Source organism: Telmatherina bonti, assembly GCF_933228915.1.
Source record: "Telmatherina bonti genome assembly, chromosome: 12".
Lineage (NCBI taxonomy): Eukaryota > Metazoa > Chordata > Actinopteri > Atheriniformes > Telmatherinidae > Telmatherina > Telmatherina bonti.
The window spans coordinates 22,853,814-22,872,310 of NC_136610.1; the positions used below are offsets into that span (position 1 = coordinate 22,853,814).

General features: G+C 36.4%; 1 protein-coding gene across 1 annotated transcript; it reads left to right on the forward strand.

The window, feature by feature from the left end:
* The first annotated feature begins 950 nt into the window (after positions 1-950).
* On the forward strand, positions 951-13,770 carry LOC306763655 (atlastin-3-like). The gene is made up of 14 exons (XM_079250521.1): positions 951-1,048; positions 2,382-2,604; positions 4,051-4,185; positions 5,925-6,029; positions 6,113-6,163; positions 7,605-7,661; positions 7,772-7,864; positions 7,968-8,106; positions 8,215-8,342; positions 8,454-8,510; positions 8,609-8,680; positions 8,862-9,053; positions 9,193-9,432; positions 11,781-13,770. The coding sequence occupies exons 2-14, from the start codon at positions 2,401-2,403 to the stop codon at positions 11,841-11,843; spliced, it is 1,536 nt and encodes a 511-aa protein (XP_079106647.1). The 5' UTR covers positions 951-1,048; positions 2,382-2,400; the 3' UTR covers positions 11,844-13,770.
* The last annotated feature ends 4,727 nt before the right edge of the window (positions 13,771-18,497 follow it).

Sequence of the window (18,497 nt, forward strand, 5' to 3'; positions counted from 1 at the left end):
CCAAAGGTAAAGTTGATTTATGTACTGCTGAACCCTGGATGACAAAATGTGCAAAATTTCCACACACATTGCTAAAAAAAAAAGTTGTGGTAAGCACTTGTCAATATCAGTAACTTGATTACTTCCAGTTTGATTTCTGTTTATCTCTTTGTGCTCTTTTTTATTTTTTCAATGATACTTTTTTCATTTTTAAAATTAAGTCTTTTTCCAGGGCTCATTTTTATGTTCATCATGTTACTGTGTGTTCTCAAACATTTTACAGTCTTTTCAGTATACAATATAAATCCTGGGTATGATCTTATAAGTTAATATTTTATTTTCAATTAGGAACAGTTGGATTAACCCACTGCCATTTAAAATAAAGTTCACTGAAATTCTTTCTTTAAATTCTATGTATTTTCAAAAGCTTTAGATTTTGTAACGTAACAAATACAAAACTGTAATGTGAATAAAATCTTTGTTTTGTTCTGATCAAATGTATTCTCTCTTATGTATTTGTTTATAAATGTTTTGCTGTATGTTTGTTATTTTCAGAATTATTTTGCTGATTTCATGTTTCTATTTGTATGAATAATACCCATAGACTGTCTATAAGGTCTATGATAATACCGCTGGACGGCGCTATACCGACACTGTTTGCCAGACATTCACTCCTTCAGACCAGAGTTCTGTTGCTAAGCTACAGTGTTTGTGTCATCTATGAGAATGATTGGAATATGATTTGCGTAAACCCAAAATGCCTCTCCTGTTTTACATGATGTGTTCGATAGTTCCGTATTCGTCGCTTTTTAAAAAAAAAAAAAAAAAAACTACAGTTCCCAAACCCGAGTCGGTACAAAGGGGCATGTAGTCATATGACGAACCCAGATAAAGCCTGGAGTTCACTTCGAAACTCCATTTCCCATGTGACATTGCGCAGACGGAACTCGGAAGTATGCGAATGTCGTGGTGGAAAAAAGTTCTCATGGTTGTTTTCGTGCCAGTGTAAAAAGTTAGTCGTTTCTCGACTCTCATGAGACTGAGTTGAAGCTTTTTGAAGACACCAAAGGTAACGTCACTCTGTTAACAACACTAGAAAAAGCATATAAGCCCTTTACAAGTTGTTTTTAGTTATACGCATTGAAATGCTGTCTTGTATTATCCATCATCAGCTTTATCAACAGCTCGTACGGATCTCAAATAGCTCTTTGTTTATGTTTGAATGCGTGCAGCTACATGACCATCGTCACGTAAGTTAACCAGGAGACATCCACGTTAACTTCAGCAAACATTTAAGCTCCTTGTTACTGCTTTAAAGCCTCTTTCGACGGCTAAGCTCGCGTCGTTGTGTGTCTAGAAAATGTGCTATGCGGTTTAGTTAGTCTCACGCTGCCTTTCCTCATTGCAAAGCAACATGGAGATTACGGGAAACTTCTCAGCTGAAGATTTTTTGCACAGTGCGTGATAGCTTTTGACACGCTATCATCGCAAAGAAATGACTGGCATGCTGCTCCTCAGCGCCACACCTTTTGAGATGTTAAGTTATGGTTGATGGAGTGAGTTTGATTGTGATGCACTGACCAGTTATTGAAGCACTATTGTATCTTAACCAAAAATCGGCAACAAAGGCACCATTTGAAGCAGCCGACCTGAACAGAGTATTAGAGAGCATGCTGAATCTATAAGCTGCAGGCAGAGCAGCATGACACGCCTAAGAGCAACCCACTTCCAGTTCTGCACAGAGCTTAATATTGTCTGAAGGACCAGAGCTTGTCTAATGTCCTTTTTTCAGCTATCACAGGCTAAATGGTTTTCAGTGAATAAACAGCTTTTTTGTGTGCTTGCCATTCAGTTCCTTAATATGTTTGAAGTTAAAGGTGGAGTATGTAAGATTTTCAATATTTAAAAAAAAAACAACTAAAAAATAACTACAATCATAATTAGTTTTTTTTAACATGTAGGTTCCAGTCTGTCCATATTTGATGTGTTATTAAATTACAAGTTTAATTAATGACAGACCCTTCTTAAATGTTTGCCTACCAGTAAAAAAAAAAAAAAAAGAAAGAAAAGAGCTTTTTGTCATTTGTCATTAATTAAACTTGTAATTTAATAACACATCAAATATGGACAGACTGGAACCTACATGTTCAAAAAACTATCTAATTATGATTGTAGTTATTTTATTAGTTAATTTATTTTGAAAATATTGAAAATCTTACATACTCCACCTTTAATGCCTACAGCTAATCAATATTGACATTATTTATTCCTCTTTTAAAAGTTACTCTCCAATAAGTTTTATTGGAGCCAAGTTTTTTTTTTTATGTTGTGACATTTTTATGATAGCAAGGTATGGAAACTTTTTTTTGAAAGCTTCTTGATTTTACCTTTAATTTTCACAGGGACCATTAACAGCGCACAATGGGGAGTGAACCAGGCCCAGTTCAAATTGTTACAGTTTCCAAAGAGGATCATGCCTTCGCATTGGACACAGAGGCTTTGGCTCGGATTTTGTTGGCTCCTGAAGTCCGAGACAAACATGTGGTGGTGCTCTCGGTGGCTGGAGCTTTCAGGAAAGGAAAAAGCTTCCTGCTTGATTTTATGATCCGTTACATGTACAGAAAGGTAGGTTGCACTCTGATATTCTTTTTAGTATTCAGTGATCGTGTCCTTCATATCTGTTTTTCTCAAAGGGTGCCTAAGTGCTGGATGTTGGTATTTTGTCATTCTAAGGAGCAGCAAGTCTGGACTGTAATTTCTCCTTTTCCACTGAACTTAGATTCTGTAAAGTTACTAAATGCTCGAACAATAAAAACATGCAGTCATACAACAGTAATGCCCATCCCCGTAGTAACATGTGAACAGACTTGTTTTCTCAATTGAGATTTTAGTTGTCTCTCTTAAGGAGTGGACTGTGTTTTGAAAAGGCTTGCATTTGCATGTATTCTAAATATGCTGTACTCCCTGATTTGTCATACGTTTTTCCCTCTTTTCTTTTTAAAGCTCATTTAGCTTTCAAACTGCCAGTAGATCATTATTTATCAGCCAGTCAATCCTTATATATTAAAATAAAACTTTTTGTACAAAAATAAAATGAACATACTTAAATTCTTTACTTTAAAAATATAAAGAGAAAACAAACAAACAACAAAAAAAAAGACTAGACATTTTTACCTTTATAATCCATCAGATCACAAGCCCATAAATCAGACATATATGCAGCATATAACACTTGTTACAATACACATGATCACACACCCATACATACTTAGAATTGTTTCTAGTAGCGCTGTCCTAACCCTCAATAAACACATTGGGCATGGAAAAATAAATTATGTTAAGGTGATTTAAAAAAAAAAAGAATATAAACATTATTAAAATAAAGACACATTAAATACAATTAACTAAATTTAAAATAAAATAGGAGTTATAAAAAACAGTTGTTGCACAAAAAAAACCTTAATCAAAAGCTTTACTAACCCAGGCAAGGACTATGAACACTAAAAGATTCTTCTCCATATAACTTAGTCCCCACACATAGAATAAACAGACAAGCCCCTGATGTCCTGTGATCACTGGGAGGTTTATAAGCTAAAAGCAAGTCTGATAAATAGAGCTAAAACCTTTTAAGAAAGAACTAATAAAAGTATTTTAAATTCAATTTGTAAGCACACAGGGAGCCATTGCAGAGAATTTAAAACGGTGTAATATGAGATCCCTTTCTGGTCTTCATCAGCAGACGAGCAGCTGAGTTTTGTAAAAGCTCTAAAGGATTTATAGTCTCTTTAGAAGTTATTACAGTAATCTATTCTACAAGTGTATAGAATGAATCAGTATCTCTGCGTTGGTCTGAGAGTGGAAGCATCGCACACTGGAAGTATTTCTGTGATGGTAAAAAAAAACCCTGTCTTCATTATGGCCTGAAAGCTCTGCACCCTATTCCCTGCGGTTATAAATGATGCAAAACTCGTGGCAAACTGACTGCTGCTGCTGCTTAATAGAAAATAAATGGCATGATACTTTTTTTTTTTTTTCCCGGTATTTTTTAATTTGTTATGTTTGTTTCTGCAGGGTGATGGTGACTGGTTGGGTCAGGATGATGAGCCTCTGACTGGATTTTCTTGGAGAGGTGGTTCAGAACCAGAAACAACAGGCATCCAGCTGTGGAGTGAAGTTTTCCTTGTCCAAAGGACTGATGGGACAGAGGTAACTGAGATATTGACATGAGCAGCTAAACTTACAGCTTCTGTTGAAGATTTATGAGATAGTCCTTATGGTTATTATTTAAAATCCAGAGCTAATATTTTCATGCATCATAAAAATAATAATGATGTTTGAATGACAAAAGTGAAAGATAAAAACGCACATATGTTGCATCAACTTGTAATGTGTCAATTTATAGGTAAATATCCACATTAATTAATTTACTAGTTTAATTTTTCAATACGTACCATGTCAGCATGTGTTGTCTGACATCACAGGTAGGAATGTGACAATTAATTTATTCATTGCAATATTAATCAGCACAATAAATTAATCTTAAAGATTGCTCATTATCATCACTTTCCATAAAAGGTTACTGTTAAAAACTGTTAAAGGGAGTTTTTTCCTTCTCACTGTCACCAGTGTGTTTGCTCAGGATGGGAGATTGAGTTGGAGCTTCCAACTCAATCTTTTGGGTGTTATGTATTGGCTTTCATTATGTTTTCTTTTTTTCTTTCCTGTCTGTAAAGCGTCTTGAGATGGCATTGCCGTGATTTGACGCTATATAAATGAAGTTTAATTGAATTGAAGATCATGTCTGAACCACTACGTGCAGCTAACGTATAGAATCAAAACAGTTATTTGATATATCAAATGCATTATTCTGTTGCCATCCTCTAAATGTAGGTTTAAAAACTACAGAAACTTCACAAATGAGAAAAATAAAGTGATATTTGGTGGATTCTGTTCACCGCTATGACAAGGCACCTATGTGTCCAAAACCAGCTTCTCTCGTTGAGATAATGTCAAGTTTCGGATTTCAACATAAAATTAGTAATAACTTTGCTGTTTATATGTTATTGTAATACAAAAGATAAATGCTTTAATTCCACAGAATAATCTCTTTCCATAAACAGATTAAGTTTGACAGCTTGAATTACAACTTAAAGACCTGTCAGAAGGGCTTGTGATTTTACACATTTATTGTGTTGGAAAATTAATTGATGCAAAATAATCATGATAATCAAAAAATTGCAATTATTTTTTGACAACATTCATACCATACTGTATCTGTGACATCTCTGATTGCATGTACTCAGAGCTGTGTGAACAACACACTTGTTGACCTGAATCTGGGACTCTTTGGTAGATCTAGGACTTCTTAAACTGTTTTTATTGACACATCTAGTTACTTGCAGCAAATATCTGCCAAAGCAAGTTATGTCTCTCTCAGTATGTTATTATATTTTATGTTTTTCTCTGCTTTAAGATCAGCTGTATCACCAATAGTTAAACTCCTGTATGTTCAGTGTTGCTCTTTCATTCCTTTCTGAGGCTTTGGAGATAGAGGAATTGTTGCCAAACATTGTAAAAACCTCAACACTTTTCATGTTAAATCATTTCCTTCATTTCTCCCATCCTGAGTGTTTAAAATCACCATAATTTCTGATGTAATTTCACATAATATCATGTTGGATGAGAGTGCCCCACCTCCTCCTTTTTTAATTTAACATCACTGAGTGTTTCAGTATTGGTAGACAAAAAAATGGTTACATTAAAAAAATTTTAGTTTAATTTTTAGTTTCTTCATTCCTATTTCTTTGTCAGACAGAAATTTCATCATATTTATGTTTGGCTTAATGTTTCTTCAACTGTACAATTCCCATTCTAGCATTTCATATGCTGTTAAATCATTACACATTACACAATGTTGCATGCTGCCATGTCTTCTGCTGCTGTAGGTGGCTGTGGTGTTGATGGACACTCAGGGAGCGTTTGATGACCAGTCTACTGTGAAGGACTGTGCCACCATCTTTGCCCTCAGCACCATGACAAGTTCTGTTCAGGTGACTGATCTCTGATCATCGCTGACCTAAAGATTCTTCTTTTATTATTGTCGCTGTGTATTTACAAAGTTTCTCTTTTGTAGATTTACAATCTCTCACAGAACATTCAGGAGGATGATTTGCAGCAGCTGCAGGTCTGTATGCATAAGCATGGCATGATATGATGGGGGGCTGAGCGATAAGACCAAAATCTCATATCGCGATATAGCTCATTTTATATCCACATAATGATATAAAATACAATATAAAATTTTATATAGTTACAAAAACAATATAAAATTGTTTTTGTCATTTTAAATCAGTCATCAGTTATGTGTCAGATGTGCTTCGTAACGGCAGCAGTGATCTCCTTCCATCTGCGGGAACTATGGTTGCGCGGCGTTTTACGGGTAAATGCCTGTTGCAGCGTTTGCGTCTGGAGTTTAATATGAGTGGTTTCACCACCACTTGATGCTGCTTTTGCGGCATTTGCTCATTGACTCTGTTCTTTATTCTTTATCCTGATTCTTGCGGAGGTAATAAAATGAGTTAGTTCTGTTGGAGTCTGTTGTTGGGACTGTAAGCTGGTCAGTTGTTGGTCTTTTTTGATCCAAACCGCATCCATGCGACAGAAATTTCCCCTCTTTTATGAACAAGCTCATCAGTTTTGGTTGGCAAGTCATCTTTTAGAGAATTATCCTGCTCTGAAACACGTCTGCTACCGTCTTTCCCCATGTTTGTTTATATATTGCAGCGTGCATGTCGTAAACCGCATCTTGACGTAAAATACTGCAGCAAAGCACCTTATCTTGGCGTAAATGATAGAAAATGTCTATCGTTTCATATGAGGCTTTATCGTCCAAACGATATATATCGTCATATCGCCCAGCCCTAATATGACGCAAGCAAACGTGTTTCTTAAGATTCCACTTTAAGAAAATGATATTCACATATGTTTAATGTAATTTAGATAAGCCTCTTACAGTACCCAAACCTTAAAGTTGACTTGTTCATATTTACAGCTGGACTTTGTAGTGATGGGACTCCATAAGACCAGTTTTGCATGATTAGCATTTCAGTCTGAGTATTTTGAGAAGTCCTGGGTTAATCTTCTGCATGAGACAATCTGATTAAAGTCTTTTTAGGCTCATGGTTTTCATTTTACTGGAGCTAGACTGGAAAAGGGGTCAGGCAAAGAGGCAAACTGCAACAATGGGCACCAAGTTGGGATCTAAACCAGAGTCTGTGACATCAAGGATCTGTAGCCTCCATAGCATTTCATACCTACACTGGTGTCTGCATCACTGTCTGCCTGCACAGATAGCCATGTATTTCTCCACTATGTTAACAATGCACAGACATTGTTAAGCAGATCAGATACTAAATGGTTGAATGCAAGCTCAACCCAGGTAGACTGCAACACGTTTTATCGCAAAAATGAGAAAACCCAAGAAAATGTTCCAGGTTAGACTTTTCTGTGGTTAACAGATACTTCTGTGAGAAACTTCACTGACATTTGATGTACTCATTAGTTTATGTCAGCATGATTTTGCTTTTCTTTTTTTTTTTTTTAACATGGCTGCCTTCTCCTTACAGCTTTTCACAGAGTATGGTCGTCTGGCCATGGATGAGATATTCCAGAAGCCCTTTCAGGTACAAGAAATTCACCAGATTTCACACATTTTTGCAGAGGTTGGGTGCTTATCATCAGTTTGTATCTATATTCGTTTTTAACCTAAACACAATTCTTCCCTCTCTTACAGTCATTGATGTTTCTCGTCAGAGACTGGAGCTTTCCTTACGAATATCAATATGGCTTTAAGGGTGGAAACGACTTCCTGGATAAACGATTGCAGGTACAAAATATCTCTTTCTTATTCGTTATGCACCTCATTAGAAATACATCACAATGAATAGGTGCATAACTGATTTTAAATGGTAAATTATGTTCCATTATAGGTTAAAGAGGCCCAACATGAAGAGCTGCAAACAGTGAGGGAGCACATTCATTCATGCTTCACCAACATTTCCTGCTTCCTGTTGCCTCATCCCGGGCTGAAGGTTGCCACCAGCCCTTCTTTTCGAGGACAGCTTTGTGGTAAGATCTCCACATTTTTATCTGGTTCCAATTTGCTAAATAAATCCATTAAACAGTGTCCAGTGTACTAAGTGAACCCCTGGGTGTTGATATATTTTATATGTTCAGATGTGGCCCCAGAGTTCAAAGAACAGCTGAAGAATCTGATTCCTAAACTGCTGCACCCAGACCGCCTTGCAGAAAAAGAAATAAATGGAAATAAAGTTACATGTATAGGCTTGCTTGAGTTCTTTAAGGTAAACTCTCTTTTCTCTGAACATCCCTGCTTAATCCAAGCAATTTGTCATACCTTCAGTTACATATATGTTTTTTTTTGTTTGTTTGTTTTTTGTTTTTTTTTTAACTAGGCTTACATCAAGATTTACCAGGGAGAAGACTTGCCACAACCCAAGACTATGCTTATGGTATGTGCAGAATTAACATAACTTACAGAAGAATGTTTTCTTGAGTCTGGTGATTTGGAGATTAGACTGCTTTATGACTAACGCGTTTGATTGGCCAGGCTACAGCAGAGGCCAACAACCTTGCAGCTGTGGCAACAGCTAAAGATCAGTATTACAAGAACATGGAAAAGGTGAGTTGTAAATAAACATCAACCACATCTTACTCTTTTTGTTAATCCCTGTTGGGAATTTGTTAAATGAAAAAAAATATAAGTTCTGTTTTATTCATGTTAGTGTAGGCTTTGATAGGTTTTTACTGCGATGGATTGATCATTTGTATAAATCTTTGTCTGTTCTGTGTGTTTGTTTTAGATGTGTGGTGGAGATCTGCCATATGTGGCTCCTGACTCACTGGAGGAGAAACATAACTTTTTCTTCAGGGATGCTCTTCACACCTTTTCGTCCACCAAGAAGATGGGAGGACCAGAGTTTTGTGACCGTTACCGAGCTCAGCTGGAAAAGGAGCTGGAGGAAATGTGGCAGTCTTTCAGCAAACACAATGAGGTATGGCTTTGTGTCATTTTCCGTATGCTCTTCTGCTTTATTTTGTGTTGTCTTTGTAAGAATTAAGCATCTGAATTATAAATTTGATTTTGGTGGTGATGTTACTTACATCACTGATATTTTTTCTTTGTTGTCAAAGTCTAAAAACCTCTTCAGCGCCTTCCGGACACCTGCAGTGCTCTTCGTCCTGGTTTGCCTGCTCTATGTGCTGTCAGGCGTGTTGCTCTTTGTTGGACTGTCCACCTTTGCTTTGGTGTGTGACTGCACTCTGGGCTTGGTCATGATGGCCATGTTGACGTGGGCTTTCATTCGCTACTCTGGTCGGTACCGAAATGTGGGCGGAGCCATCGACCAGGCTGCAGGTGTTGTACTGGAGCAGGTAAGTGCAAATGGGGTGGTTGACCAGTATTATCTGTTTATGAAAACTGTCGGTAATATCTCTGTTAATGTCATGCACCTGTTGAATCACTAGAGGGAGCTGTTGGTCTTTAAAAACAAAAACATGATCTATTTTTCATTTAATTAAATTAAGCTTTATTTGCAGAGTACCACTTGATAATCTCAGGGTATTTTTTACAGACACATCAATTAGAGCCAATTCATAATAAATAGCCTAGTTACTTTGATCCAATCCACTATTCTGAGCATACATGAAACAACAGTGGAAAGAAAAAACTTGCTATTAACAGGAAGGAAAAAACCTGATTCATAGAGGACAGCCATCTGCTTCGACCAGTGAAAGTGGAGAGGACAGGAAAGGGAGACAGTGCCACTTTTTTTTTAACCCAAGAAGACCTAGAGAAAGAGAAGAAATTATGCCAATACCATCCTATGTTTGTACATGGAAGATCAGGAACAGAGGGATGAAAAGGAAGTGTTCAGTGCATCATGGGGCATCCCTCAGCAGCCTAAGCCTATGACAGCAGAACTAATCCACCCGTAACTATAAGATTTATCAAAAAGGAGGTTTTAAGCCTATGGTCATTTAAAAGGTAGACAGGGTATTTCCAACTGCAGGTTTTCCAAATTGGGAGCTGGTTCCTTAATAGAGGAGCCTGAAAATTTAAACAAATAGGTGGAGTAGATTCATTAATATTGACATGATCCTCTTGCTGCAGCCAGATTTCTGCTGGGCAAAATAAATTATTATAATCACCAATCACGTAATTAACTAACAGAGACTTAGACAAAAGAGATCTGAGTAAACCACATTTAATTTTTTTGTTCCAGTAAATTTACTGTTTTGATTTCTATGAGATTTTATTGCTTTACATGTGCTATTTGGTTTATTCATTCTGCGTGGTCGGGGGGCAGACAGAGTCATTAGGGTTTTGGGAGGGCGGCAGTAGATGGGAGACTGCAGAGAATCCTGTATGACTACAATTCTGCCTCCTGGTCTCAACCTTGAGTTGTCACTGGTTAAAACATGTGGAAAGCGAATCACTGTGATTAAAGGAACGGTTGTGTCACAAACCAATTTTAGCAGAACTAGACTTCCTCTGAGTTGACAAGTACATAAAAAAAAAACTTAAATTAAAACTTTTAAAACTATTACAACTTTATATTTATTGATTTTTGTGTTCTTTGATAGAAAAATCCAGTTGATTCCTCACTTTGATAACATTTAGCAACTCTTTAGAAACAAGACATGTTCCAGAACTTTTTAGCCATAAGAATCCTATATTAAACAAGAAAAGGGCGTGTTTCTGCCATGAATTTCAATATTTTAAATGTTTAAATATGCACGTTTTTGTTTTGTTTATAAAATTATTAATTATTACATTCTGTTTTAACTTACATAGTATCCCAACTCTTTTAGAAATGTGGGTTTATTTGAGGCTAGAATATACTATGCATCGACTTGATACTGTTACTTTTTTTTCTTTTTTGCCAGCTACTTGGTAAAAGCTTAAGTGTCTTAAACTTATCCAAATTGTCATCGTAAGGAGTGATGATATTGCTAGCCAGATAGCAAATACTGCTATATAATTTGTTCATAGACTGCTAAATTATATGTATCTCTCCTGATGAATGTCAGTCTCCTTGAGTTTAAATCGCATGCTAGCTGTCCCTAATTTGCATAGATAAAAACACCCGAAAATGGCCATAAAAATTATTATTATTATTATTATTAGTATTAGCAATAGTATTATAAAAGCAACACAAACAATTATTTAGTTTAACATGGTCAGCACTCAAATTTTTGTAATCATTGTCCTGTTCATAGAGTTTTTTCTTAAGACCAAATGCTGGACACAAAAGTGCTGCAGTTTTTTAATGAAGTCTGTCTGAGATTAAATTTGTTCAGAAAGACTGTTTGTGAATGAGGCCTTAGTAAATGTAAGGAATGTACAAAGGGATAATAAGACTCGTGTTTGCAAATAATTACCTTTGGGTTATATCACAACTTTTATTTCACAACTTATACTTTTAACTAATTTCTTTTCTAATTTGATCAAGTCAGCAGTTTAAAAAAATTGCATAGTCATGAACCAACATATTTACAGTACACAAACAGAAAAAACAATTACCAGCAGCAAGAGTTACTGAGTTCATTTCCTGCTATCACAAAACCAGAAGCAGTTTGAAATTATATGCTGGCAAAGTAAAAAAAAATAAAACGTGATAATTATTTATGTTTTATTATGACTGATGTCATAAAATGTTGAATAAATGTCTTCAGTAAGTATACAGTTGAATAAACTGTCTACTCTTCTCTGTTTTCAGGCCACTGTAGCACTGAACAAGTCAAGAGGAGCAAGCACCAATGACCAGAAGAAATCCAACTAGAAGGCCTCCAGATCCTCAGAATCTCAGCAGAGAAAAGACGACTCAAGCACACATTCAGCACTAAAGCCTTATCATCCATAAAACACTTTATATATGGTCACAATACAATGGCAGTTCACCAGCATTTTTTATTATGCAGATTACACAACCTGCTAAAGTCCAGGCTGACAGGCAGGAACTGAAACATCTCAGAGTTTATAGCTCCTACTCCATGTCATCAAAAGATACTGCCATTACTTTACAGGTTTAAAAAAATTCTTAATGGACAAGTCACTGTTTACCTTTAAAAGAAAACATACACACTTAAATTTTCATTTAAATTCATTTACTTAGCAGAATATTGGGGAGACATGGTTACTATGGGTGCTATTCAAAACTTCTGGAGTTCATCTTTAAATGCTTTAAAATTAAGCTTTAAAGCTAATTTCCATTTGTTTCTTTTTTGTAAAGTTGCTGGCCTAGAAACATTCCATCTTTCTGTTTGATTTTTATTTGATATAAGGATGCATTACTTGGGAAGTGGGCATCACTGCTCGTAGACAAGAGAAAAGAAACACTTTCCGTGCACAGTAGACATGCAGATTTATGAAGTCATGTGTATTTGCGCTTATGAAACCATTTTTTCTACGCTATTCCATTATTCTCTTGATAGACATCTTTTACACTTTAATTGTACAAATAATACTGAACATTTTACAAAATTCAAACTATTTTTTATGTATTTAGCAAAAACCTCAAACTCAAAAGCAAAGTGGCTGTTGAAAAATTGAAAAATCTTAAATGGCCAAAATGCTACAACTAGTGAACAGTCAGCCAGAGTTAGCTTTAAATGTTGAAACATTCAGGAATATGCTCTGGTGTTTGTTCCTGTCACTTCATATTTAAGTGAAAATTAGGCGAAATACAGCCTGGTAAATAAACCATAGGCTTGTACTCAAACTGTCAACACAGTGAGAAAACACTTATCTTACACATGCAAAGGACAAGTAACAAGCAAGATGTATGCAAATGGACCAAAATACTGAAGAAGCCAGGCGTAGTACCTGCAGCTTGTGAGACAGTGTTTATGTACAAAAACCATGTGGTTTTTGTATGTCAGTTTTATCAAAATAGTTACCTAAAATCTTGCGCATGCAGTCATGCTGCGTTATCTATATCACAGAGAGACAATTTTGCAGTTGTTATATAGAGTTTGCGTTAGTGAGCTGTTTGCATGTAAAGGAGATATTTCAGTAGTTCATGCAAACTGTTCCTAGTAAAAATCACTTTGATTTAACTTTTTAGGGTTTTTTTTTGTTTCTTTGTTTTTCTGTCGGTGCAAACAGGGCTTCTCAGGCTAAACTCAAAATAAATAATTTAGTGGATTAATAATGATTACTTGTAACTATGTCCTACATTTCTGAATACAATGAAATGTGGATTTAAAGTCACTTCTGATTGGAGATGTCAAATGGAAGGCATTTAGTATTTTGAAGCTGACACCAGACTGCACAACCTGATAGCATAAGTGGGATCCCTGAGCATGTAATAACAGCAGCAGCCAGCACTTTAACAAATATTTTACTTTTATAAGCTGAGACAAAAGGAGCTTATTGGTAAGCTTTTACTCTTGCCTTATTCCCACACATTGTTACTTTAGGTGCAAGTCCTAAGAAAGCAAGGCCAAACAAGGTTGTAGAAGGTCCATGGTTTTTAACCATTGTGATGCACTTTGTATGCGAATTCCTTTCCACAAGAGGATATTTCAGGATGTTTAAAAAGCTGTCACTATTGCACTTCCTCTCCACTTAGGTTCTTTTTGCATGCAGCTAATTCCAAAAGTAAACAAATGCATGCAATATTGTAGTAATGACCAATGTAATCATCTCTTGAAAGGCGTTGGTGGAACTTAATTGAGAATAAATGCTGTTTTATAAAGAATAAAAAGCTTGACACTGTTCATGTGCTTGTCCATCCTGTTTATTTAAAATGTTATATAAACACACGTGTTTGTACAATGTTTGTAAACTTCCGCGATTGCACAAAATTACACAACAGACAAGGAATGTGCATAACATGATAACGGGGATATTTATAATCAGCTCATTTCCAATATGTCGTATGCAGGCTTTGGTATCAATAAACAGATCACTGCCCTATTCAATATTAGGCGGCGTATGCCACTAGATAGCATGTCATTTAACAGATACAGTTCTATTAATGTGGAGTATGAGAAAACGAAGCCATGTTTAGTAAAATAGTTATGAACAAGGTCCTGGCCACATTTGTGTAATCCCCCCACACAAAGCCTGTTAAAAAATATATATATCTATATCTATATCCATATATATATATATATATCTATATATATATATATATATATATATATATATATATATATATATATATATATATATATATATACACATACACACACACACAGTGGGGCTCCAAAGTTTGGGCACCCCTGGTAAAAATTTATTTTAATGTGCCAGAAAGAAGCTAACAAAAGATGGAACATCTCCAAAAGGCATCAAATTACAGATTAGGCATTCTTATAACATGTCAAAAAAAAAAGTTTGATCTTATTTCCATCATTTTAACTTTTAAAAAAACAGAAAACAAAAAATGGCCTCTGCATAAGTTTGGGCACCCTGCATAGTTAGTACCTTCTATTCCCCCGTTTGGCAAGTATGACAGCTTGTAAACACTTTTTATAGCCAGCCAATAGTCTTTCAGATCTTGTTTGTGGTATCTTCACCCATTCTTCCTTGCAAAAGTCTTCCAGATATTTGAGATTTCTGGGCCATCTGTGACGCACTGCTCTTTTAAGGTCTATCCATAGACTTTCAATTATGTTGAGGTCAGGAGATTGTCAAGGCCATGGCAAAACCTTCAGTTCATGCCTCTTGATGTAATCCACCCTGGATTTTGAGGTGTTTTTAGGATCATTATCCATTTGTAGAAGCCATCCTCTCTTTAACTGCAGCTTTTTCACAGATGACATTAGGTTAGCATCCAAAATTTGCTCAAATCCCATTGAATCCATTTTTCCTTCTACTCGTGACATGTTCCCTGTGCCACTGGCTGCAATACAACCCCAAAGCATGATTGATCCACCCCCATGCTTAACAGTTGGATAGAGGTTCTTTTTTATTAAACTGTGTGCCCTTTCTTCTCCAAACATACCTGTGCTCATTCCAGCCAAAAAGTTCAATTTTAACCTCATCAATCCACAGAACTTGTTTCCAAAATGCATTAGGCTTGTCTATATGTTCCTTTGCAAACTTCAAATGCAAATTTTTGTGGTAAGGATGTAAAAGAAGTTTCCTTCTGATGACTCTTCCATGAAGGCCATATTTGTACAAGTACCTCTTTATAGTGGAAAAGTGTACCACAACTCAAGTATTAGCCAGATCTTCCTGGAGGGATTGTGCAGTCAAACTTGGGTTTTGACTTGTTTTTCTTACAATCCTGCGAGCTGTTCTGTCTGATTTTTTTTCTTGGTCTTCCAGATTTTGCTTTAACTTGCTCTGTTCCCAATGACCGCCATTTCTTGATTACATTCAGAACAGAGGATATTAGCATCTGAAAACGCTTTGCTATTTTCTTACACACTTCTCCTGCTTTGTGAGCATCAACTATTTTCAGTTTTAGTGTTCTTGACAGCTGCTTAGAGGAACCCATAGTGCCGATTGTTGAGGTAAGGTAAGATGAGTCTGAGCATTTAAAACCTTTGAGACTACTGATCAAAAGTTTTAGAACACCTCAATTTTTTCACAAATTTATCATAATTCAAGTCATCTAAGTCCAACAAATATCTTGAAATGGTACAAAAGTAACTGGTAAACTGCCAGATTACAACAACAAAAAAAAAAAGGTTACCCAAAATTAAAAAATAATGTACATTTCAATATTATGCAAAAAGTCCTTCTTCTGGGACCAAATTATTTAAAGCTTTCCTGGAGCAATAAAGGGTGACCTCCACCCCCCCCCCTTTAAATCTAATGATATTTATTCTTACAGGTGTTCCAACTTTGCTAGATTACTTACAACCCTGTCTGTCTGCATAAAAGCAGTGTTTGAACACATTTTGGTACCATAACCTGATGAGCATCAGTTGAACAGTTTTGTACTGCAGAAAATGTTTTTTTGCTGCAAAATGCAAAAATGGGAGGAAGGACAGACCATAAGAACACTTAAAAATATAGGTTTTTCCTACAGAGAAATTGCAAAGAAAGTCAAGGTGTCGGTGAGTACAGTTTCCTACACCATCAAAAGGCAGTCAGAAATTGGGGCAAACTCTGACAGGAAAAGGTCTGGCAGACCCAAAGTAAATCTGATGACAAGTTTCTGAGAGTTAACAGCTTGTGTTATAGGCGGCTCACAGGACAACAGCTTCAAGCACAACTTAATAATGGCCGTACTAAACAAGTCTCAGTTTCAACTGTGAAGAGAAGACTTCGAGCTGCAGGTTTAACAGGACGAATTGCAGCAAGAAAGCCTTTGCTAAGATGCCAGACTAAGACAAAGAGGCTTGCATGAGCAAGAAAACATTCCAATTGGACGACTGAAGACTGGAAGAAGGTATTATGGACTGATGAATCAAAATTTGAAATCTTTGGTTCATCACGCAGGACTTTTGTGAGGCGTCGAGTAGGCGAAAGGATGGTTCCACAGTGTGTGGCATCAACTGTCAAACATGGGGAGGAAGTCTGATGGTCTGGGGCTGTTTTGCTAAATCCTGGGTTGGTGACTTGTACAGAGTGAGTGGCACCCTGAACCAAAACGGCTACCACAGCATTCTGCAGCACCATGCAGTACCCTCTGGTATGCGTCTAGTTGGTCAGGGGTTCATTCTACAGCAAGATAATGACCCAAAGCACAAGTCCAAGCTATGCCAGAACTACCTGAAGAAAAAAGAACAAGATGGTGAGCTTGAAAACAGAGTGGCCAGCACAGTCTCCAGACTTAAACCCCATCGAGCTGGTTTGGGACGAACTTGACAGAAAAGTCAAAGCAAAGCAACCTACAAGTGCTACACATTTGTAGGAACTTCTGCAACAAATGTGGGAAGAACTTTCTGAAGAATATTTAACTTCTATTGTTGAAAGAATGCCACGACTGTGTTCAGCTGTTATATCTGCCAAAGGTGGTTACTTTGATGAGTCGAAAGTTTAAAATAAATTTTGGTTTATGAATTGATTCTGTGATTTCTTTTTTGATTGTTAGTACAATGCTTCATTTCGCAACACAATGAGACATTAAACTGCACAAGTTTCAAGAAATAACTTGAAAAACTGGGGTGTTCTAAAACTTTTGACCAGTAGTGTGTGTATATATATATATATATATATATATATATATATATATATATATATATATATATATATATATATGTATATATATATATATATACACATATATATATATATATATACAAATGGTAATCTTTGCTGATGTATTGCATCTCCTGTGATTCCATTCGTGAGATCATTTGATATAACATTTGGGTTCCTTTGCCTCAGAATCTCTGGCCTCCAGGTGCCACCCAAAAATTCTGACAAATGTAACCTGCCTTTTACCAGGGTAACCTACATATATGAAGGTGTGAGTAAATGCAGTACATAATGGAAGTCTACTTTATATCAGTACTACCATGTTTTGTTTAGTTTTTTTTTGTTTTTAAAAAAAAAATCATAATGTAGCATTCATATGCCATCATTTTCTTCATCATATGCCAGTCTGAAACTTCCATTTCTGCGATGACTGCTCTACCTGCTGAGCTAAATAATGTTCCTAAAGCCCTCCATTTTTCCAGTAGTGTTGTTGCCTTTATTTTTGTCCCTGTAATCATTTTACATTTAATTATTTGTCTTTGTATGTTAAGCTATTTGTAGCCCTTTAGCATTTGCCTCATTCTGCAATGATGTTATGAATTATGAGTCGTATGTAAGTTGCTTTGGATAAAACCTGCTGCAAATGACTGTAGAAAGAGTCGAGGTAATTAGATCATGTGCAACGCAACATAAATAATTGCAGCCATTAACCACAAGAGCATCTTACTGTCTTATCAACTTAAGGGGAAATATTGTAAAACCATTGAAAGTTAGAAAATATGTGCATTTTATCTTTCATTATAAATGTGGGTCAGTTTCCAATGTTTTCTGCTACAATGCCCTGTCATTCTTGTCCAACATCTTCCGCTCCTCCCTTCCTCCCCCCTGGATATCTGCTTCTCATCCTACCGCCGTCATCTCTCGGTGTCCGTTTCTCTCGCGAGCAGGATGCTGTTTAAAAAAAAAAAAAAAAAAAAAAAACTACATCGAAACTGGTGTCCCTTGTTTCCTTATATGGCGATCAGCGCTCGGGCCCGACCCTCCTCGCGCTTTTAGAGAGCGAGGCGCGTGCACCGCCCGCCGCCGATCACTGTTCGCTTCCATATTTGGAAGTGAGTTCAACAAAAACGGCTTGAAGGGGAGGAGACAAGACTGACAAAAGTGAGGCGAGATGGCGGCGAATTTCCTCCTACCAAAAAACTGATCCGATGACAACTCAGTTTCCGTCACAACAACAGTGGAGCCGCTTTGCTTGTCGCACCACTTATTACCATCTTTGGAAGAATTCTGAGACGTCTTGCCAAACCATTATATCCATGGTTTCTAATAAAGAATG